This window comes from Heteronotia binoei, chromosome 18, assembly GCF_032191835.1.
Source record: "Heteronotia binoei isolate CCM8104 ecotype False Entrance Well chromosome 18, APGP_CSIRO_Hbin_v1, whole genome shotgun sequence".
In the NCBI taxonomy this organism is placed as follows: domain Eukaryota; kingdom Metazoa; phylum Chordata; class Lepidosauria; order Squamata; family Gekkonidae; genus Heteronotia; species Heteronotia binoei.
Window position 1 is genome coordinate 40,193,190 of NC_083240.1, and position 24,303 is coordinate 40,217,492.

General features: G+C 47.1%; 1 protein-coding gene across 1 annotated transcript; it reads left to right on the forward strand.

Annotated features, from left to right (window-relative positions):
* Positions 1-6: 6 nt before the first annotated feature.
* On the forward strand, positions 7-20,989 carry PRR11 (proline rich 11). The gene is given in 11 exon segments (XM_060258826.1): positions 7-64; positions 2,064-2,210; positions 3,694-3,832; positions 4,481-4,612; positions 13,219-13,353; positions 13,355-13,444; positions 15,650-15,748; positions 17,795-17,904; positions 18,043-18,102; positions 18,233-18,329; positions 20,551-20,989. Coding segments are annotated over 10 exon segments (1,041 nt in total). The 5' UTR covers positions 7-64; positions 2,064-2,100; the 3' UTR covers positions 20,620-20,989.
* Positions 20,990-24,303: the final 3,314 nt, after the last annotated feature.

Consider the following 24,303-nt stretch of genomic DNA (forward strand, 5'->3'; position numbering starts at 1 on the left):
AAAAGGGAAGCTGAGCAGATGCAGCCGGGGTCTGGAGGATTGAGGATCCTTTTTGTAGATTCAGGTGGGTAACTGTGTCGATCTGAAGCAGCAGAACAAAGTCTGAATCCAGAGGCATTTTTAAGACCAACAAAGTTTAATTCTGCGTATAAGCTTTTGTGTGCATGTAGACTTCTTCAGAAAGAAGAATCCTTTTTCTTTTACCTCTGATGCTTTTTTGTGCTTTAAGAGGTAAGGGGGAAAGACGGGGGTATGGTCTGTGGTGGATCTCGGTGGGGGTGGGGGGAGAAAGACAGAAAAGATTGTTGCTTATATTTTCCCTTGCTTTCCTCTCCCGCAAGCCAAAGCCTGATTTCAGATTGTCTCATGGAACTGCCAGGTAAAACATAGTGTAAGTATTCGTTAGAGTTTTCTCAGCTGGAGCTGAATCTTGTTCATTATCCCCTGCAAGCTGGAGTGGATTTAGAATGCTGTAAATCTATTTAGACTTGCAACTGTCAGTCCGATGCAATGAGGATTCCTTAGGGATGCAGGTTCAGTGGAGAATATTTCCATCCTGTAGAACAGATCTGCTGTGGAGAGCCAGTTTGGTGTAGTGGTTAAGTGTGTGGACTCTTATCTGGGAGAACTGGGTTTGATTCCCCACTCCTCCACTTGCACCTGCTAGCATGGCCTTGGGTCAGCTGTAGCTCTTGCAGAGGTTCTCTTTGAAAAAGCAGTGGAGGGCGGGATACAAATCCAATGTTGTCCTTGAAAGGGCAGCTGCTGTGAGAGCCCTCTCCAACCCCACCCACCTCACAGGGTGTTTGTTGTGGGGGAGGAAGGTAAAGGAGATTGTGAGCCGCTCTGAGACTCTTCGGAGTGGAGGGTGGGATATAAATCCAGTATCTTCTTCTTCTGTGATTAACTGATATGCCCTTTTTCATTTATTAAACATTTTTGTGTTTACAATGACAAGCGTTCTCTGGTGCTCTACTCCCTTGGAAGAAGCGTTCTCAGTGTGGACAGAGCAAGCTTCTGGGGAGTGTTTTAGTTACTCCCGTTTACCCTCCTTTTGGTGTAGTGGTTAAGTGCGAGGACTCTTATCTGGGAGAACCGGGTTTGATTCACCACTCCTCCACTTGCAGCTGCTGGAATGGCCTTGGGTCAGCTGTAGCTCTTGCAGAGGTTCTCTTTGAAAAAGCAGGGGAGGGCGGGATACAAATCCAATGTCGTCGTCTTTACTTCTCTTAGCTGGTGTGTGTTAGCTGTCAGAGAATGTCTGGACACCCATGTCCTCCTCGGCTATCCAAGCTCCACTATCATCCCCTTCCCTTTGATTATCTCTTTTTCTGGCTGAAAAGCCCCAGATATTTTACTCTCTCTTTGTAGGGAAGATGGTCCAGCTCAAGGGTAGCCAAACTTGCTTAATGTAAGAGCCATGTAGAATAAACATCAGATGTTTGAGAGCCACAAGATATGAACGTCAGATGTTTGAGAGGAAGGAAGGTAGATACATGGATGGATGGAAGGAGAGAGGTGGAAAGAAAGCAACTTTAACTCTAAATGTATTCTCCAAGCCAGCCAGTGGGGGCTTTGAGAGCCACACAATATGTGTGAAAGAGCCACATGTGGCTTCCAAGCCACAGTTTGGCTTCCCCTGGTCCATCCCTTTGATCATTTTGGCTGCCCTTGCACCTTTTCCAGCTCTATGATATCTTATTTCCTTAAAACATATTGTTCCTCTTTATCAGTGGGTTTTATTGTTTATTTGCTATATCTATATATATATTTATCTATTGGTTTTAAACCATGGTTGGTTTTCATTCAGTTTCCAGTAACAAATTTAAAATATTAAGACTGTTGAAGAAATATTTCTTTACAGGACCTGGACAAAAACCAGGATAATACCCCCCCTTCCCCAAATATTGCTGCAGACATTTAACCCAAATTAATCGGTGGGGTTTTTCTACATTTAAGAATAATATATGCTGAACTAGAAAGGCAGAAATGTATGCATTACTGCTGGAAAGTATTTCTTCATATGCTTAAAAAATTAACTCAAAATTATTATTTTACGGTAGGCTTCCAGATGAACTTCCGCCTAAAGCTGGGGGGGAAATGGCCAAATATAAACAGCGACGCAGAAAACCAAGAGCCAGTGTGACGCTCAGGTTTAAAAAGCAGGAAAGAATCCATTTGCCACAGTGCTCAAGCATTCTCCCGTCAAAGTAAGTAGACCCAGCTTTGTTTTAACATTTGTATTCATGTGTTTTTTCAAAGAGTTATGCTATGCAAATGACAGAATAACAGTAACCTTCCCTGAAAGGGAAGAGTGAGTGGGGGCACTGCAGATTTGATTGGCCCTAGCAGGCCCCTCCCCCTGATGGCTACAGCCCTGCCAGCTGTGCTCCTGTCAGTCATGGACAAACAGAATTTTTGTGACATCAGAATGTGACCCAATAAATCCTGTTTTGTGCAGAAGTCCTGGTTCATTCTTGCCTTTTCCACAGCCCCCAGTGGGGAGAATGTCCTCCCCAGGGGTAGAATTCTAGCAGGAGCTCCTTTGCATATTAGGCCACACCCCATTGATGTAGCCTTGTAAACTCTTGGAAGATTGGCTACATCAGGGGTGTGTGGCCTAATATGCAAAGGAGCTCCTGCTAGAATTCCACCTCTGGTCCTCCCTATCGCACCATCTCTGTGGCCAAACATCTTCAGGAAGAGTGCCATTCAGTAAAACTCAAGCATCACAGTAAAATACACGCTGGAATGTTTTAATTTGAAATCTTCGTTTGGTACCTATCTGTCAAATTGACCATGTTTTCTTGGGACTGTCTACACCAGGGGTGGCCAAACTTGCTTAAAGTAAGAGCCACATAGAATAAACATCAGATTTTTGAGAGCCACAAGACATGAATGTCAGGTGTATGAGAGCTGGAAGGAAGGAAGGCAAATAGATGGAGGAGGAAGGAGAAAAGAAAGCAATTTTAACTTTAAATTCATTCTCCAAACCACCAGCTGGCTTGGCTTGGAGAAGGGATTTAAAGAAACAAGTACCTTCTCTAAGCTGGCCAACAGGGCAGTGGGGGCTTCGAGAGCCACACAATATGTGTGAAAGAGCAGTTTGGCCACCCTTGGTCTACGCTATTGTTGAAACTGACCAGGACTTCTTCAAGCCATGGGATGTTAAGAACATAAGAGAAGCCATGTTGGATCAGACCAGTGGCCCATCCCGTCCAACACTCTGTGTCACACAGTGGCCAAAAAACCCAGGTGCCATCAGGAGGTCCATCAGTGGGGCTAGAAGCCCTGCCACTTTGCCCCCCCCCCCCCAGCACAAGAATACAGAGCATCACTGTCCCAGTCAGAGAGTTCCAACAATAAGCTGTGGCTAATAGCCACTGATGGACCTCTGCTCCATATGCTTATCCATTCCCCTCTTGAAACTGTCTACGCTTGTAGCTGCCGCCACCTCCTGTGGTTATATGCCCTGTTGAATTGGACTTACTCAGTGTTCCACCACTGTCAGGCTTGGGAGCAAACAATTAAGAAGGAAGACTGTACCTTCACCTTTTGGCTTCTAGAATAAGGACATGCATGGACTCTCCCTGGAATAGAAGTGTTTATAGTTCTAAATATGCTTTAAAAGAATAGATGTGGAATTTTGTTCCAAGTCACCTTAAAATTTCTGTTTGGCACTGTCTTTGGCAGGCTTCCAGTTTCAACCTTGAACCAAAGTAGGCCTTTTCCTTCCTGGGCTTTGACTCTTTCTAACATAACAAAAGCAGTGAGGCCTTTGGTCACAACATTGCTCCGTTGGTACTGCTGGTGCCAGAGCAGTGTCATCCAGGTAAGAGTTTGTTGTTGATTTTTAAATCCCCTAATTTTTTTCCCCTTTGTCACCAGCTGAAGTGAGCACACCTGCAAACAGTGCTGTTACACTTGTGATTAAGAACTAGTGCAGGAGTGTCAAACTGTTAAGAGGGCCAACTCTGACATTTGTTGGACCAGGCGATCTGTGCCATAATATCTAACACAAATATCAGAGATATAAACTTTATAAAGATGATTTGAGATGCTGAATGGCAATAGCAGGCTTGGTTTAATTAAGTGAAGCTGCCTTCTACTGAATCAGACCCTAGGTCCATCAAAGTCAGTATTGTCTACTCAGACTGGCAGCGGTTCTCCAGGGTCTCAAGCTGAGGTTTTTCATGCCTATTTGCCTAGACCCTTTTTAGTTGGAAATGCCAAGGTTTGAACCTGGGACCTTCTGCTTATCATGCAGATGCTCTACCACTGAGCCACCAGTCATGCAAGCTGTGCTCTTTGGTTTCTCCCCTTCCCATCTGTAAGAAATGGAAAGGGGGGAGGCTCTTTCTCTGTTTCTGGCTTGCTCTCTCTGACTCTTTCCCTCCCCCCCCCCTTTCTCTCTCTCTCTTGTGGTGTGCATTGGTCTTGTGCCTGCTTCTAGAGGAAACCAGCTTTCTTTCTCCTGCAGTTCCTCCAGTTTTTCCGAGTCATCAAGAACACAGCTTTTCAATCACATGTGCCCCTGGAGGAATTAAATGCACTTAGGGAACGTTTGGAAAAGCTTGAAACAGAATTTGCTGCGCTACAATCAACAATCCAGGTAGATCACTTGTTGCAAAGTTTGAGTTTTCTAACACACGTGTATCCCTCAAGTTTCTTTCTATTTTAAGGAGGTTATTCATACAGGACAGTAATCAAGCCACTTTTTTTTTCATCTTTACACTTACATTGGATTCCCAGGAAGTTTCCCATCCAAGCACAATGGGCAAGCTTATGGGTAGCCAGATGACTGCTCTGTGTTAAGCTATATACCAGAGGTGGCCAAACTACGGCTCTTTCACACATATTGTGTGGCTCCCAGAGGTTAAGGAGGAACTTTATGCAGGCTTACTCTCAAGTAAGCATGCTTAGAATTTTTACCTCAGTCAGCTTCTGAGCACTGACCCATAGGTAGATAACTATTTCCACAGTGTGTGAAGCAGGGAAGGAGGGGGAAACCGGTTAGCTTGCAAGCTCTTCTCTTCCACCACAGAGGTCACCTGGAGACCTAGAGCAGGGAAAGAGAGTGCAAGAGCCAAGGAAGCCACTGAAAGGAGGAATGGAATTAAAGAGGAAACTCTCACAAATGTCTCTAGTGTACTTCTAACCTCTCTTCTCGACTTCTGTTCTTTCTTCTCTTCTCTGGGGCACAGGAGTGGTTGATTTAGTTATGTCTTTGTAGTTATGTAATTCTTTCTTTCTTTCTTTCTTTCTTTCTTTCTTTCTTTCTTTCTTTCTTTCTTTCTTTCTTTCTTTCTTTCGTTTTTCTGTTTCATACATCATCTGGATTTTCCATTTTAAAAAGTATCCCTGGTGCTAGGTTGTTTGCTGTAAGTTCAATCCACATGATGCAGTTATGATTGAATATTCTCAGGTTCTTAAGCCATGTTGTGCCTATACTGCAACTATAGGTGATCCTGCTTGTCATTGCTGTAATAGTTTATGTGGTGACTCTTTTTTTACTCTGTATTCTTCTGAAATTTCTTAATAAAAGTATTTTTGAACTAAAAAAAATAATAATTAAAGAGGGCAGCACAGGGTTCCCCCTTAGTTTCATAGCTGTTATAGGAGCTGTATTTACTAACCTTGGTGTCAAGGCAAAGAGAAATGCACAATGATGAAAATGGTGGTTAGTGATTTATATGGTATGTGTGTGATCTTCTTCGTGGTCTCTGTGCTTCACACCCATGGGAACAGGACGCCTGCATCGATCCCGATCGGTACGTTAAAAAGCCTGGGATTTTAGTGCTCCGCAGCCAGTGGGCATGCGCAGGGCCCCTACCGTGCATGCCTGCTGGGTGGGGCACAGATATCCCGCCAGTTCTCTTCTGACCGCTGTGCCGAACCGTCCGTTTTTCTGCAGCTCCGGTTGGTACTTACCTTTGTAAATCTTTTTCTGCCCATTTCTACGTCTTCTCTTCATCGTCATTTTTCGTCTTTAGTTCCTGTTTGAGTATATATATTTTAAAAAACCAGTTAGTGACTTTTTCGACCCTCCGGGGTATACCCCCCCCCCAATTCCTTGGTTCCCGCTACCCTCTATAGTCTATGGGCAAGCGTTGGGGGTTCTTCAAACGCTGTGTGCGTTTTGGAAATAAAATCGCCCCTCCAGACGGCCACAAGCTCTGCCTGCTGTGCATAGGAGAGAGCTATTGAGTCGACTCCTGTGCTCATTGTGCCAGGTTCTCTAAACAGGCGAAATCTCACCTCCCCTGTCCGTCGAAGAAGCCCCTTGGTACCAAGGCAACTGTGGACTCAGCCTCTCTCGAACTCCGAGCCCAAGACTGACCTGACTCAGCTGACATCATCCTCTTGCTCTGGTTCCCAGAGAAACAGTGACAGAGACTCCCCTTCCGATCCAGAAGGTACTCAACTTGATCCTATGCCTGATAAACCGCATAAGAGACATTTAGCCAAACCTGATTTAGTCCAACAGTTGGGTTTTCGCTAACCACCGCCACCACCTACCTGGGACCAGCGCCAATGGTCGTATTTGTATGGGGGCTACCTGTTTAACCCACCATACCTGTGGTACCCTCCACATGACTTACCTGATTGGGATCAATGCTCGGAAGCATCCTTTCGCTCCCGAGTCTCTTATAGATCTCCAACCCGACGCTTGGCACCGATTACTACTCCGGCTCCTATTCAACCAGAGTCTCACAAGCTGGAAAAACCACGTGTGTCTAAGCCTGTTGAAATGCCTCAGGAGACTCATGCCGTCGATGCGCCCTCCTCACCGTGCCTGTCTGAACACTCTGAAGTTGGTGGAGCACCCTCCGATTCCAACGCTGAAGGTTCCATTGATAAATCACCTGCGGAACCCTCTCCTAATCCTCAAATCAACGAGGATCTGCCTATCTCCCTGTCGGAGAATCTCAAGTCCTATGGTGACCTCATTAAGCGAATGGCTCAGGCTCTTTCTCTACCGATTGTCCAGCCTCAACCCACAATCGATGACACAGTTTTCGATATAATGCAAAGGGACACTTCTACAGCTATAGTCCTTCCAGTCACTAAAGTGATTTTGCAGCCCATCAAGGAACCTTGGAAGAAACCGGCTTCCACACCTGTCTCCTCCCACAGACTGGACCATATGTATCATTGCAAGAGCCTGGAGTAGAATTCTTATTCACTCATCCTCGGCTGAACTCTGTCGTGGTATTCTCATCATGTAAGACTAGGAAGGTACATTCTACCCCCCTGGATAAAGAGGGTAGAATAACATTGGCAGGAAGTTTTATTCAGCAGGAGCCCTGGGCGTTAAAATCTCTAACTATTCAGCCTGTATGGCTCGCTATCATTATTCCCTGTAGGAACAACTTTTGGGGTGCCTTGCCACCCTACCTGAGGACAAAAGCAACCTTGCCAAGAAACTTCAAAAGGAAGGTATGATGCTTGCAAGACAGCAGTTAGCAGCATCAAAGCACATGGTTGATACCTTGACTTCAGCTGTCACACTATGTCGCCATGCCTGGCTTAGGGCTACAGCCCTGCAATCCGACACCAGGGCCTATATTGAGGATCTCCCTTTCGAAGGTGAGGGGTTATTTAGCTCAACTACTGACTCCGTCCTCCAAGAGATGGATAAGAATATCAAGACATCACGCAATCTCGGTGTTCCTGTTACTTCTAAAACACCCAAAACAAAACCTTGGCATAAGCCCTGGAACAAGCGTCTGTTCCAGAAACAGTCCCCAGACCAAACTTGGAAACCACGGTTGTCTCAACCAGGAGGGAGATCGTCTTATGACAACAAACATAAGTTTGCATCATTCGCATCACAGCAGCCGAGATCAAAGGGGGCTCATAACCCCAAGCGGGATCTTTGACTTTCCCATTTTGGCCATCCCTACTTCCCTCCCCCCCCAGTCTCTGGATTCACTCACCTTTACCAGTACTTACCAGCTTGGCGTCTCATCACTTCCGATCGATGGGTCCTTGCCATCATAGAGGAGGGTTATGGGATAGAATTTGCTCAACTCCTGACCACGTCTGTGTTTGCGATAACTCCTCCAAACCAGGTTCTCCTAGAAGAGGTACAGAACCTCCTGGAAAAGTAAGCAATGGAGCGGGTTCCCAGTCACTACAGGGGACAAGGATTCTACTCCCGTTACTTTGCAGTTCCCAAGAAGGATGGAGGGATAAGACCCATCATGGACCTCCGGGGGTTGAACGAATTCATCGGGTATCAAAAACTCCGTATGCTGACTCTGCAAGGCATCTTACCTCTAATTAAGCAGGGAGATAGGATGGCTACCTTGGATTTACAGGATGCATACTTCCATATTACCATCCACCCTTGCCAAAGGATGTTCCTCCGGTTTGCTATTGGGACCGATCATTACCAGTACAAGGCCCTCCCCTTTGGCCTGTCTACTGCCTCAAGAGCGTTCACAAAAACTATGGTGGTAGTAGCAGCCTACCTTCATCTCCAGGGAGTAATATTGTTCCCGTACATAGATGATTGGGGGGGGGGGGGCGCGAGTTCGTGGGACCTCCTCCTTCAACACCCGGAAACCACCCTTGGTCTTCTCACCAGGGTAGGTCTGAGAATAAATGCCAAAAAATCTCATCTAACCCCGGTTACGAGGGTACAGTTTATTGGAGTGGTGCTGGACACCGGAGGGTATCGAGCTTTCCTTCCAGCCAGTTTGGTGTAGTGGTTAAGTGTGCGGACTCTTATCTGGGAGAACTGGGTTTGATTCCCCACTCCTCCACTTGCACCTGCTAGCGTGGCCTTGGGTCAGCCATAGCTCTGGCAGAGGTTGTCCTTGAAAGGGCAGCTGCTGTAAGAGCCCTCTCAGCCCCACCCACCTCACAGGGTGTCTGTTGTGGGGGAGGAAGGTAAAGGAGATTGTGAGCCGCTCTGAGACTCTTCGGAGTGGAGGGCGGGATAGAAATCCAATATCTTCTTCTTCTTCTTCCACAACAGTGAGCGAGTGACATTGTGTCCCTGATCAACCTACTGCAAACGCGGACGTCAGGCACTGTCTTACAGCTCCGGCGCCTCCCGGGACTGATGGTGGCAACAACCAGTGTACTCTTATTCGCCAAGTTGCACATGCGGACTCTGCAACTTTGGTTCATAAGACATTGCCACTGCTCAGCCAGGCCTCTTCGGAATCTCTGGATTCCCGAGGAAGTACTTCAGTCTTTGGATTGGTGGAAGCAGGAAGGAAACATCTTACAAGGTGCACCCTTCCACCTTCCTCCCCCATTGGTAACAGTGATGGATGCATCCCTTTGGGGATGGGGTGCTCACCTGAATGGCCTCTGTGTGGGGGGCCCCTGGCACCCTTCCCTCTTGCAACACCACATAAACTTCTTGGGACTCCTGGCGATTCAATATGCTCTCCGCTCATTCCACTCTCTCATAGCTCAACGTACGGTTGCCATCCTTACAGACGATACAACAGCCCTCAGTTATATCAACCGACGGGGGGGGGGGGGGGGGCTGTCTCAAGGAAGCTGTGCACTCTAATAATGGAGATCTGGGGGGAATACATCAGTCTGCAGATCTTTATTGTAGCAACCCACCTACCAGGGGAACTCAATGTATAGGTGGACTCCCTCAGCAGGGGAGCTGCTCAGATTCACGAGTGGGAGATATCCTGGGCTTATTTGTTACCAGTGTTCCGTCGCTGGGGTCAACCTAAAATCGACGTATTTGCAGCGAACCAGAACAAGAAGTGCCCCTTGTTCTGTTCCGGGGGGTACTAGTAGCAGCCTACCTTCGTCTACCCCTCTGGATAAAGAGGGTAGAATAACATTGGCAGGAAGTTTTATTCAGCAGGAGCCCTGGGCGTTAAAATCTCTAACTATTCAGCCTGTATGGCTTGCTATCATTATTCCCTGTAGGAACAACTTTTTGGGGGAGGGGGCAGGGGCGAGAACTTGCTGGTGGACAGTTTACTGCTTCCATGGAACAGTCTATCCCTCTACCTATTTCCACCTTTGCCGTTGCTGACCAAGGTTGTCAAGATACTACGCGACCATCCAGACTGCATACTAATAATGCCCTGGTGGGCGCATCAGAGTTGGTTTTCCGTGCTGGTGGGCCTGTCCAGAGGACACTTCCCTCTGAAACCAGATCTCCTGTCCCTACAAGGGGGGAAGCTGCTACTTCACAACATTCCTCACCTCAAGCTGACAGCATGGAGGATTGTTCCTCTGGCTTGTCAACGAGAGTGCAGCATGTCCTTCTAAACAATCGCAAACTTTCTACACGCAAATCTTATAACTACAAATGGCAGAAATTTACCTGCTTTGTGGGCTCTCACAGTACCAATCCAGCGAAGGTGAGACTGCCTGTGATATTTGATACTGTCCTTAGTGAATTCTGGACTTAACCACTCCTCGATCCGTGTCTACTTGGCTACTATTTCTGCCAACCACGAGACTATAGACATATGAACATATGAAGCTGCCTTATACTGAATCAGACCCCTGGTCCATCAAAGTCAGTCTTGTCTTCTCAGACTGGCAGCGGCTCTCCAGGGTCTCAAGCTGAGGATTTTCACACCTATTTGCCTGCACCCTTTTTTTGGAGATGCCAGGGATTGAACCTGGGACCTTCTGCTTCCCAATCAGATGCTCTACCACTGAGCCACCGTTCCTCCCAATTGCTCTGTGTTTGCCCATTCATTGGCTAAACGCTTTCTGAAGGGCTTACTGCGGTTACACCCTCCAACCAAGCAGATCTCAGCTCCTTGGGACTTGCCCCTAGTCTTGGATAAACTTTCGGGGAGACCCTTTGAGCCCAGGGCGACTTGTCCATTGACTCTCCTATCCTGGAAAACAGCCTTTCTTGTCGCCATCACTTCAGCAAGGAGAGTGGGAGAACTCAGGGCACTCCGTTTTGATTCTCCATACTTACGCTTCCACAATGACGGAGTGTCCCTTGCACCTGACATCACCTTCCTTCCCAAGGTGGTCTCTAAATTTCATCTGAACTCGGAAATCACACTCACAACATTCTTCCCTAACCCTTCTTCTCTAGAGGAGAAGAAGTTGCACTCTCTAGATGCAAAGTGAGCCTTGCTGTTCTTCTTAAGTCGAACAAGAACCTATGGGAAAGACCCTCATTTGTTCATTTCCTATGCTACATGCAGGCAGGGTACTAAAATCTCTGCTCAACAGTTGTCAAAGTGGCTTACAGAGACCATCAAGTTGCGCTACTTGCTAGCTAAAAGACCCCTACTGGGCCCTATACGAGGACATTTCACAAGGGCATTGGCTACATCAACGGCCTTTCTTCAGGGTGCCTCTCTGTCTGACATATGTAAAGCAGCGACCTGGGTCTCGCCGCATGCCTTCACGAAGCACTATGCTCTGGACTTCCGCCGCCATCAGAAGGCTCAGTTGGGATGTCTAGTGTTGCAGGCGGCTACCTAGATCTGACCTCCATCACCCTCTTCCAGGTAGGTCTGCTTGCTAGTCTCCCATGGGTGTGAAGTACAGAGACCACGAAGAAGATAAACAGGTTGCTTACCTGTAACTGATGATCTTTGAGTGGTCATCTGTGCATTCACACCACCCTTCTTCCCCACTGCTGTCGGTTCTTTGCTGATCTTAGTAAAAAAAACCAAAAAACAACTTTTTGACAGCGGTCAGAAGGAACTGGCGGGATATCTGTGCCCCGCCCAGTGGGCATGCGCAGTAGGGGCTCTGCACATGCCCACTGACTGCAGAGCACTAAAATTCCGGGCTTTTTAATGTACCGATCTGGATCAGCGCAGGTGCCCTGTTCCCATGGGTGTGAATGCACAGATGACCACTCGAAGATCATCAGTTACAGGTAAGCAACCTGTTTTTTCCTTCTCTCTCTGATGCCAAAAAATCAGGGTTTTTTTTTTAGCGGGAATGCAGTTCCGGCTGGCTTGGTGTCAGGGGGTATGGCCAAATATGCAAATGAGTTTCTGCTGGGCTTTTTCTACCAAAATGCTCTATGTGAAATAATGGTGACATCACGGAGTGTGGCCTAATATGCAAATGAGTTCCTGCTGGCTTTTTCTACAAAAAAGCCCTGCAAAAAATAATTCCCTAACCTTTCCCTTTGCTGTTCTTATGGAGACTGTTATTCCCGGATTTTGTTTTTTAAAAAGTCTCCTTCTAGCATGGTTGTGTTGTAAAAAGCATACATATGTATTTTGTCTTTCTGTGCAAAGAAAGTAGTAAGACTTTTAATAAAGACATGTAATACTTGTTAATGCAGGGGTATCGAACTCATTTGTTGGGAGGGGTAGGGGAGTTGCCACCACTGAGGCAGCAAAACTGGGATTCAGAGAGGTGGGGATCAGGGATCCGCACCAGGTCTGGATTCTGGAGGGTTGTCTTCTGCTACTTCCCTAGGGTGTCCAGATGAAGTGTACTCCTGCCTGGCTACAGTAGCTTCCCCCCACTGCTCTAGCAGAGAAATGATTTAAATTCTTCTGCACACCTTGGGCCCTAAGCTTGCATCTCCATCTGCCCAATCCTGGAATTTAAGTATCTACAGATTGGGGTACAATTGGCTATTAGATATAACAACTGGCGGGCCAGGTATTAACCCTTATTGACGTCTGTGGGAGAATTTTCACGAGCAGTTCAAAACTTCTTTGGGTTGACACCTCAAAAGTTACACATCCTTGTGGGTAGTATTAATCATTTGCAGTTAACCCCACCAACTTTTGGAAAGATTTGGTTGTCATTTCTTCTCGCCACAGGCAAATAACTGTTCATAAATCTCGCTTTGGCTCTGACCTGGATAGCCCAGGCAAGCCTGATCTCATCAGATCTCGAAAGCTAAGCAAGGTTGACTCTGGCAAGAACTTGGATGGGAGACCTCCTTAGAATACCAGAGCCGGAGGCAGGGCCAGCCTTTATTCAGTCACCTCTCTAAATAATCTCCATGCTCCTAGTAGGTCACCAGAGGTCGCCATGACTTCCAGGTGCACGTACACATACAAATACAAATAAATACTTCTTGCTTTGGTGTTAATAAGCATTGATTATTTAATAGCAAGCTTCTAAAACCAGGTAGGGGAGGGGTTTGGTCCGGTTGCATAAAGAAGAGCCGTCAGCCCAACTGTAAGGTCCGCTCACTGTGGGATAGGAACCTGAGCTGGTTGATCACAAGACTTTTACCCCCATGGTATAAATACTGTCTGTTGTTGTGTTTAACAGAAGGGGACTGTAGTTGCCTTGGAAAAAACATCTTGCCAGACGGCAAAGGATGACCAGTGCCAGCATTCCTCTCAAGTGCCTCTTCGCCCTGTGGAATCATCATCCTTGCATTCTGAAGCTTTGATGCCACCTGCGCCCCCACCTCCTCCCCCCCCCTCCTCCCCCTCCACTGCCACCTCCACCAGTACCTCGGTGTCTCAGTAAGACTGAAGGCACTAAGAAACAGGTGATGTGATTGTACAAATTGTCTGGTCAGAGATTCGTTTAGACAAGTATATTGTGTTTTGGAAACATGGGAGGTGGTGATGAAAGGCAGACTGATTTTCAGGAATAGACTGCTTCTGAAGGTCGAGGGTCAGTTTATTTTTACATGTTTCTATGATTTATTTGGTTGCTTGTCCACACCACCTTTGGGGAGCTCAGGTGCGCATAGCTTCTCTCCCTCCTGTTTTATCCTCGCAACAACGCTGTGAGGCAGGCTTAGGTGGAGAGATGGTGACCTTTGGGGCGGGACGGTGGCTCAGTGGTAGAGCATCTGCTTGGTAAGCAGAAGGTCCCAGGTTCAATCCCCGGCATCTCCAACTAAAAAGGCTCCAGGCAAGTAGGTGTGAAAAACCTCAGCCTGAGACCCTGGAGAGCCGCTGCCAGTCTGAGTAGACGATACTGACTTTGATGGACCAAGGGTCTGATTCAGTATAAGGCAGCTTCATATGTTCAAGCATCATACCAGACCTTGGATTTATTCTTTACGGATTTGTTAAAGTATTTAAATAACTGCTTTTTGACAGTAGAATCTTTAAAAATAATAATAAACAATATACCAGCAACAAGGAAGGGGAGATACTGATGAGATCAACAACAACAACCTTTCGATTGCCATTAAAGGTTGTTGTTGTTGATAAGATCACATCAAAATGTTACACAAGCAGCAAGGATCAGATGGGTTCACTTAGCTGCACCAGCTTCCTACATCCTAGCAAGCAGGGTGCCAGCCGTGTCTTCCTGCAGAGAGGACTCGATGCTCTTGCTGCTGTCCTGTGCCACAGCTCAGGCGCCAGCGCATGTAGTTGGCCTCATCCAAAGACTTTGGAGTCCAGGTAAGAACCTACTGGAGAAGGTGATCCTTCAGGTGTCCTGGAACCAAATCGTTCAAGATTTTAATGCTCCAGCTCAGCATTGTAAATTGGACCTGGAAACGAAATTGGTAGCCAGTGAAGTTGGAATGCAGGATCAGTTTGACTGACGGAGAAAATAATTGGGCCGCTGCTCTTTTCATGAATTGAGGTTTCTGTGGTCTGACATCCTAACTACTATCCCCCTCTGGCTGTCATTGAGCTAGCTCTAAAATGTATTCAGCAATAGAAAACAGAAAAGACTTTCTCCCATGCTAAATAGCCAATAAATCAATGTCTACAATAAATCTATAGATCTAGCTACCCATATCTTTATTGCTTATCATGGTTTATTGGCTATTTAGCATGGGATAAACTCTTTTTATGGTTTTCTTTGTCTGCTGTTGAACGTACTTTATTGTTATAATTTAAGTGTGTCTTCTGTGTTTTTGGAGTTTGCTCATGGAACCTTTTTAGTTAATCTTTTTGTTTGAGTTGGGGTTTTGTTGTCCCCCCTCCTTCCCCCCCCCTTTTTTTGCAGGGGGGGGTGGGCTTTACAAGTGAGTTAACTCTTGTTTGGTGTAGTGGTTAAGTGTGCTGACTCTTATCTGGGAGAACCAGGTTTGATTCCCCACTCCTCCACATGCACCTGCTAGCATGGCCTTGGGTCAGCCATAGCTCTGGCAGAGGTTGTCCTTGAAAGGGCAGCTGCTGTAAGAGCCCTCTCCAGCCCCACCCACCTCACAGGGTGTCTGTTGTGGGGGAGGAAGGGAAAGGAGATTGTGAGCCGCTCTGAGACTCTGTCCTTGAAAGGGCAGCTGATGTGAGAGCCCTCTCCAGCCCCACCCACCTCACAGGGTGTCTGTTGTGGGGGAGGAAGGTAAAGGAGATTGTGAGCCTCTGAGACTCTTCGGTGTGGAGGGCAGGATAGAAATCCAATATCTTCTTCTTCTTGTTGCTAACAGCCATAGAGACACCATTCTGGTATGATTCTATCCAAGCTCTCTTTAAAAAAAAAAAAAAAAAGTAGTTACCATTCCACACCTATCAGACACACACAGCATAACAAGTTGAGAGCTCCTGCATAAATTAGTGTGCTCTGGGCCCATCCTTTCTGAGCTAAGACAAAAATGTGTGAGCTGGAGGCTGAAAAACTGTGAGTTAGCGCACACTAATTCAGCTTAGAGGGAACAGTGGTTCAGTCCGAACTATAGAGTTCAGCAAGACCTTAGGGATCTGAGCTCTGCCGAAGTGACCTTAACTCCTTTCTCATTCCCTCCCCCCTTTCATTGCCTTGCCACTTTCGCCTTTTGGTACAGGATGCTCTGTCAAAAACAGATGTGCCCAGGCAAATAACCCTCAAGGATCTCCTCAGCGTGAAATTAAAGAAGACACAAAGTTGCCTGAAAATAGAAAAGGTATGTAAATACAGTTAATATTAAAATACTCTGGGCTAGGTGGTTTGGAGCGGCAGCCTAAGAATCCTTTGAGTTGCCTCTGTGGCAACAGACTGGAACACAGGACCTGGTGAAACAAACCTGGGGGCAGCACAGTGATGGAAGCTGCGATGTTGTAAGGAAGACTCTGTGGATGTGCCCGGCAAATTGTATCTGGGGTCATTTGGTACAACTGCTCCCTGGCTCCAGTCACTGCCCTGTACAAGAGCAGAATTCTGTACCCCTATCTATAAGCTTCAATTTAGGGAGCAAAGGTAAAACTAAAACGAGCCGCTCCTTGTGGGCACACATATACCAAGATTTCTCCCGGAATCACATATCAGCTTTCTAAATTATGCAGCCTTTTGAATGTGGATTGTGGGAAGGCCAGGTAGAAGCAACGGTTCCAAATCTTGAGTGGTTGGTTGGTGGGTTGCGTTGTGTTTTTCACTGACCCCAAATCACCACTCATAGCCAATTAAGAACAAGTTAGCAGTCAAGTCGTTTGACCCAGAGAGAAATCCAGTTTTCAGGGTTACACCTAGGCTTCCCAATCCCCAGGTCCCAGCAGGGGATCCCCCGGTTTTACAGGCCTCCCCCTGCCCCCAGCTAGCTGGTTGGCGGGGGAAACCCCGCTCCCACAGCCACCACACTAGATCTTGGGCAGGTTTAGAAGCCTGCAAACAGGTCTGTTTCAAAGTGTGTGTGTGTGCCTTTAAAGTTGAGCAGGAAGTACTTAATGGGAAGGGTCAGCAACACAGTCCCTCTGTTTGTTTTGCTTTAGTTTCAGAGCAACTAAGTGTGTGTGTGTGAGAGAGAGAGAGAGAGAGAGAGAGCAGCGTAGCCCCTGTTCTTTTCAGATGTCCTTGTGGAGGAACCAGACCCAGTGTGTGTGTGAGAGAGAGAGGGGGTTGCCAGTCCCCAGGTTTGGAGGCCCCCCCCCCCCCGCTTTAGGGTCATCAGAAAGCAGCCGGGGGGGAGGGGAAAAATGTCTACTGGGCAATTATTCCCTATGGAGAACAATTCCCATAGGGAATAATGGGAAATTGATCCGGGGGGGCTGTTTTTTGATGTAGAAGCACCGAATTTTCAGTGTAACATCTGGTGCCTCTCCCCAAAATACCCTCCAAGTTTCAAAACTATTGGACCAGGGGGTCCAATTCTATGAACCCCAAAAGAAGGTACCCCTATCCATTATTTCCTATGGAAGGAAGGCATTTTAAAAGGTGTGCTATCCCTTTAAATGTGATGGCCAGAACTCCCTTGGAGTTCAATTATGCTTGTTACACCCTTGCTCCACCCCCAATGTCTCCTGGCTCCACCCCCAAAGTCTCCTGGCTCTGCCCCCAAAGTCCCCAGATATTTCTTGAATTGGACTTGGCAACCCTAGTTACACCTCTGAGGATGCCAGTCACAGTTGCTGGCGAAACGTCAGGTCTCACAATGCCAAGACCACGGCCACACAGCCCGGAAAATCTACAACAACCAATGGACTCCAGCTGTGAAAGCCTTCAACAACATACAGTCAAGTCATTGTGAAAAATGTAGGACTTGGATAAAAATACACATAAATGAATATATGGGGCTGCCTTTTAGATTTTTAGTTGCAGGCAGCACCTTCATCCTTTCCTTGGTGAACTTAAACCTGCACTGAGTAGTCAGATAAATTTCTTTTGGTATTGGAGGACTCCAAAGGCATGAAAGCTGTCACCTGTGAGGTAATCTATAAGAGCTTGTTCAATGCTTCCTCACGGCTTTACCTGTGAAAAACAAAGTTTGTGGCCCCTGAAAAAGCTTGGTTTCAAAGTGTATAGGTAGTTCCCAGTAATCTCCATTGCCAGATGGACACGCTGAGCAAGTTCTGTAAGGCTTAGTGGACCGTGCTTGGGGTGGAGCAGAGGCTATCATTGGAATTGTTTCAGTTTTAGGAATGCAAGATGCCATAACTATAGAGCTACCAACCGCTTGTGACCTTGATGGACTTTTTAAAATATATATAATTTTCTTTTTTTTTTTAATATTCTGAAGGGATCGCCTTTGCAGAAACGGAGGGCGTTAATTACCATCTCAGATTTACAGAGCATTAATCTGAAATCCAAAGTTGCAGCGCCACCTAACGGCAGTGCAAACGGTTCAAGGTGAGGGTTTCTGCTGCTCCCTCTGATTTCGTAGACGTCTGCGTTACTGACGCTTGTAAACTAACAGTAAAACAGTATAGGTCTGCTTTTCAATCCTGGGCTTGAATTTTACTGTTTGCGTCCTGTTTTTCCCTCCAGCACACCCGGCAGAAGTTGCTTAGATTTTCGAAAACACTTAAGAAGGGTATCTATTCAGAGGTAATCTTTTTTATTTTTTCATTGCGGGGGGGGGGGGGGGAAGGGTGGTGCAGAAGTCTTTTAGGGAAACTGAAAATGAAAGCAATTGCTCTCTGGTGTTGGTTGTTGTTTACTCTTTCATCTCTTGCAGGAGCCCAGGTGGAACCCCTTTAACCCACAAAGAGAACCTTGAGACTGGCACAGGATTGACCCCGCTCATGACCCAGGCGCTTCGCCGCAAATTTCAGGCAAGGCAATCTATCATAATAACTGCACCTTAAATTGAAGCCGCCCAACAGAAGCATGAGTGGCAGATGTTCAGCACAAAGTGGGGATAGAGGGTCTTCAGTGGCCTGTCACTAGTCTTCAGAGGTCCCTGCAACCACCACCAGTTGATATCTAGAGAGCTATAGAGCAGGGATGTCAAATATGCAGCCTGGGGGCTGAATCAGGCTCCCGGAGGGCTCCTATAGGCCCCCGAGCAACCAGCTGTCATCTGAACATAAGAGAAGCCATGTTGGATCAGGCCAATGGCCCATCCAGTCCAACACTCTGTGTCACACAGTGGCCCAAAAACCCAGGTGCCATCAGGAGTTCCATAAGAACATAAGAGAAGCTGTGTTGGATCAGGCCAATGGCCCATCCAGTCCAACACTCTGTGTCACATAAGAACATAAGAGAAGCCATGTTGGATCAGGCCAATGGCCCATCTGTGTCACACAGTGGCCAAAAAATATATAAATAAATAAATATATAAAATAAATAAATATATATATATATATATGCTTCCTTTTCCCTTCCTCTTGCTTCCTTCTGCATCACAGTTTGCTTTGCCAGACTTCCTCAATTGCACAGAAGCTACAGAGCAAAACCTCTGTTTTCTCCATTGGCTGAGGCACATCCCTTGGGGGGAGGAGGGGGGGAAGGCAGAGCTTGCTTTGCCAGGCTCTCTCAAAAGCACAGCAGAGCTACTGAGCCAAGCCTCTCTTCATTCTATTGGCTGAGGCTCCTCCCCCACCAGTCCCCTGGGGAAGGAAGGAAAGAGCCAGAGCTTCCTTTGCCCTGTTCCCTGGATCCCATGGGAGAAATACAAAGAAAGTACCTTAACAAGTGCTAACATTTTAAACATGTTTTAAGTTTAAAAAAAAATATTGTATTTGTCTGTGTCCTTTATGAATTCTATATCTCTGCTACCGAACCCTAAATAGGTACACGCATGGCCCGGCCCAACCCGACTTGGCCCAGCTCTACAAGGTCTCATTTATGTCAGATCTGGCCCTCATAACAAATGAGTTTGACACCCCTGCTCTAGAGATCCAGCTTGGTGTAGTGGGTAAGAGTAGCAGATTCTAATCTGGGAAACCAGATGTGACTCCCCACTCCTCCTCCACATGGGACATTTACAGGCCTTCGGGGGGGGGGTGAGCTGCTCCAGTTGTAGCTACGTCATGTCAGAATGCTCATGCGCAGCAGTCAAGCAGTGTGGGAGTATCTACCCATTGCTGCGCTGCTGGATCTGCAGTCCATTCGTGTGGGTTTTCCTTTGCACTGCAGTGAGAAATAACACAACTCGGAGCTCACCAGCTGCTGCCTTTTAAATAGTTTACATCCCTGGTACCTGGTGTTGTTTTATGGCACACACAGCCCGGCCTGACAAAGTGACGTTTGTGTCAGATCCAGCCCTCATAATAAATGAGCTCAATGCCTGTACTCAAAGGACTTGGACAGAGGGAGATCTGCTACCAGAGACATCTGCTGTGTTGAACTAGAGGCAGCAGGGGTGGAACGTGGGACTGTCTGTGTGCAAAGCAAGTGTTCTGCCACGGAGCCATGACCGATGCTCCCTCTAAGCTGTGGAGTCTTGTGAGCAAAAATTCTGCTCTGTGAGCTCCTGCATCAATGAGTTTGCTCTGGGACCACTCTGGGACCATTTTTCCTGAGCTAAGACAAAAATGTGCGCGTCAGAGGCAAAAGAGCTGTGAGCTAGCTCCCACTAGCCCACCTTAGAGGGAACACAAGCAATGGCCCTTCCTTCTATGAATCTATGAAGCTGTCTGGTATGGAGTCAGACCACTGGTCAGTCTAGCCTAGGGCCACCTACTCTGACTGACAGTGCTTCCACAAGGCCTCCGGGAGGCCCAGCTAGCCAGAAGGCCATGCTATTGCCCGCCCACCCCCGGCATACCTTGCAAAAATTTGCTTGTCACCCTCCTTGGAGTCTTGTATTGAATTCTGGCTACCGCAGGAGACAGTTAATTCTAGCCTCTAATGTTGCTTCAGTAGCACACCTCTTTGCCCGATCCCGTCAGGTCTCGGAAGCTAACCTTTTTTTTGGCATGGTAGCAGCCTCACACATCCTTCGTGGAGGCTTCACCCCAGTGCCGCCCCAAACTGCTTGCCATTTTAAGCAATCAAAGATTCTACTGAAAACTGAAACCTTTCCTTCTGTCCTTTCTGTCTCTTCAACAGCTGGCTCACCCCAAAAGTCCCTCTCCGTCCCACTTGCCCAGAGGAAGCAGCTTTGGGGAGCAAAGTTAATACCGCGTCGCCCAGCTTTGTGTTCAAGGCCCTCTTGGTCACTAATGACTCTCCTCGGATGTAAGGAGTCTGTTACTAAGAAAGCATGGGGGAAAGGGTCAGCACTGCTGTCCTCAAGAGCAAAGCTCTCTGCTTCCCAGAAAAGCAGGCAAGAGGAAACTTTGCCCCATCATCCTTCTGTTCGTCCTGGCTGTATGCGCCAACGTGGCTTGGGGGAGCCATATCAGTGTTGTGGCCAAAGCGGTGCCCAGAGGCTCTTTGCCACTTATCACCACTGAACGGTCTTGGCCATGCTTCAACCTCTCTGGGTAGCTTTGTATGACAATAGCATTTCAGTTTTCTGTGTTGTAAAAATAATTTTTTAAACTTCTATTTCAAGGCCTTGTTATTTGTAAACCTGGAGAGATTGTGTGCCTTTAGAATTCTGCACAGTGCTAGAGGTCTGCCTGAACCTTAAGAGCTAGTTTGGTGTAGTGGTGAAGGGTGCGGACTCTTATCTGGGAGAACTGGGTTTGATTTCCCACTCCTCCACTCGCACTTGGGTCAGCCATAGCTCTGGCAGAGGTTGTCCTTGAAAGGGCAGCTGCTGTGAGAGCTCTCTCAGCCCCACCCACCTCACAGGGTGTCTGTTGTGGGGGAGAAAGGGAAAGGAGATTGTAGGCCGTTCTGAGACTCTGTCCTTGAAAGGGCAGCTTCTGTGAGAGCCCTCTCAGCCCCACCTACCTCACAGGGTGTCTGTTGTGGGGGAGGAAGGTAAAGGAGATTGTGAGCTGCTCTGAAATTCGGAGTGGGGGGCAGGAGATAAATCCAATATCTTCCAAATCCAATAGCTTAACAAACAGTGCCTCTGAGCCAGTGCAAAGTGATTTGGGGTTGTGACAAGTTACTTCACCTGCGTAGACATAAGTACAAAAATGGAGGTAAGAACAGGATATTTCATGATAAAGCTGAGCTCGGGCTTTTCAGCGGGGCCAGTCACAGTGTCAAAAAATATTGGTCTCCCCTCACCTCGCTTGTTTTAGCTCTTTAGGAAACGGTGCCTCTGAGCACAGGCAGGGAGTATCTTGGGGCTGTGAGTTCCGGGGCTCACTTTGTAGCAGGAACTCCTTTGCACCTCCCTGATGTAGCCAATCCTCCAAGAGCTTACAGGGCTCTTCTTACAGGGCCCTACTGTAAGCTCCAGGAAGATTAGCTAGATCAGGGGTGTTTGGCCTAATATGCAAAGGAGTTCCTGCTACAAAAAAAAGCCCTGGCTGTAACGTCGTTCTAACCACAAAAGGGCTAGCATTCTTCCTGTGCGCATGTTTAAAAAGAGCACCCACAGATCCTTTGAACATGGCCAGGTTTGTGAAATCCTATTTCTCCAGGGAACAGCTGTAGCCTAAAGGCATTCTGAACATGCTCAGAAGCTATTTTTTTTATACCTAATAGCTGTAAGTAATGGGGGTGCAAGTACACCCTCAGGAAGAATAAGTAGGATATAAAGTCATCACTGGGGGGTGGGTGGGATTAAACTTAAACCTACAGATATGCAGGTCCTGGGCCAGGAGTTGTAAGCGGCACCGTTACTTGAACTTAGGACCTAACCAATAGCTAATAGAGTGACTACAGAACAGGTGTCCTATGCAAACTCTGCCTAACTCCCTATAGCAATTGAGCTGTGATATTCTGGGCCAGGTGGAGTTTCCAAGCTGTTTTCAAGGACAGGCCCATACGGAATGCATTACATTCACTGTGGCAGGCATCCATATAGCCTGAGCACCTTGGATCAAAAATGCAATACGCTGATCAGAAACCGATGCTAAAACACACCAGAGTTTAATGACTGTGGCAGGAAGGTACAACCCAGGCATAGCCAAACTTGAAGAGGAAGAATTGCAGATTTATACCCCGCCCTTCTCTCTGAAGCAGATACTCAGAGCGGCTTACAATCTGCTGTATCTTCTCCCCCTGCAACAGAACACCCTGTGAGGCGGGTGGGGCTGAGAGGGCTCTCACAGCGCCTGCCCTTTCAAGGACAACCTCTGAGAACTATGGCTAACCCAAGGCCATTCCAGCAGGTGCAAGCAGAGGAGTGGGGAATCAAAGCAGGTTCTCCCAGATAAGAGTCCGCACACTTAACCACTACACCAAACTGGCTCTCTAACTTGCTTAACATAAGAGCCACATAGAATAAATGCCAGATGTTTGAGAGCTGCAAGACATGGACATCAAATGTTTGAGAGCTGCAAGATGAGAGGGAGGGGTGGAAAGAAAGCAACTTAAAATGCATTACCCAAGCTGCTGGCATTGATAACCTCTAGGAGTAGCATAAGTGTCCTGAGACTGGAATCATAGCCTCCAGAATGGAATGATGGTTTGTCAGTGACAGCCCCCAGAGTAGAGAGGCAGTTCCTGGGAGTAGTATTAGTATTCTGGGGTATAGATCCAGGTGAGTCTGTGTTGGTCTGAAGCAATAGAACAAAGTTAGAGTCCAGGGACACCTTTAAGACCAACAAACTTTTATTCTGAGTATAAGCTTTCATGTGCGTGCACACTTCCTCAGATACACAGAAATGGAAGATAACCGTTCAAACTTAATAGACAGAGGCTGAACAAACTAGCGTGTAACGTGATGAAGATATTTTAAGAGATTCTGAGATGAAACAGGAATAACAAGCTTATAGGGTCAACAGTTGTTTGGGTTTAATTAAGGTGGGACAACACTGCAGCAATAAATATGTCAAAATAGGAGATAAATGTGTAAAATAATCCTTTCTAATTGTTGGAAGTTAACTGAGACTCGTGATGCTCCATTCATCAAGCACAAAGATGCCAAAGAGCACACACACCCCTTTTTGGGGGGTGAGGTGTAGTGTTACGTAGAGAAATCTATTTCAAATTTCATTTCATCACAATCACTATACCCAGGGGTCGTTTTGTAGAAAAATAGGTGGTGGCGCTCATTAGCATATGCTGTCCCCCACCAGCCAAAAGCAACCTGATGCCAGCCACCAGCGGCTTTGCCACACCTCCAGCAGCTCTCATTAACTCCTGGAGAAGCCCATGCCACCCTTTCTCCACTCCCTGGGTGAGCGAGGCCTGCTTGGGCTGGCTAGTGGGATACATAGCTATAAAGTTCAACCTCCAAACCATCCATTTTCTCCAGGGAAACTGATATGCATATTCTGGAGATGAACTGTAATTTCAAGGGATTCCCAGGCATGCATGTGTGTGTGTGTATACACACACACAGGGTTTTTGAGCAGGAACGCGGTTCCGGCTGGCTTGGTGTCAGGGGGTGTGGCTTTGTATGCAAATAGTTCCTACTGTGCTGCTTCTTTTAAAAAGCCCTATGCAAAACAATGTCAGGGGGTGTGGCCTAATATGCAAATGAGTTCCTACTTGGCTTTTTCTGCAAGAAAAGCCATATGTGTACTGTATATTGAACAAACCTGAGATATCCTTACAGCCTCTAGGTCAGTGATGGCGAACCTTTTAGAGACCAAGTGCCCAAAGGAAAGGAAAGGTTCCCTGTGCAAGCACCAGTTGTTTTCGACTCTGGGGTGATGCTACTTTCACAACGTTTTCACAGCAGACCTTTTAACAGGGTGGTTTGCCATTGCCTTCCCCGGTCATTACACTTTCCCCCCAGCAAGCTGGGGACTCATTTTACTGACCTTGGAAGGATGGAAGGCTGAGTCA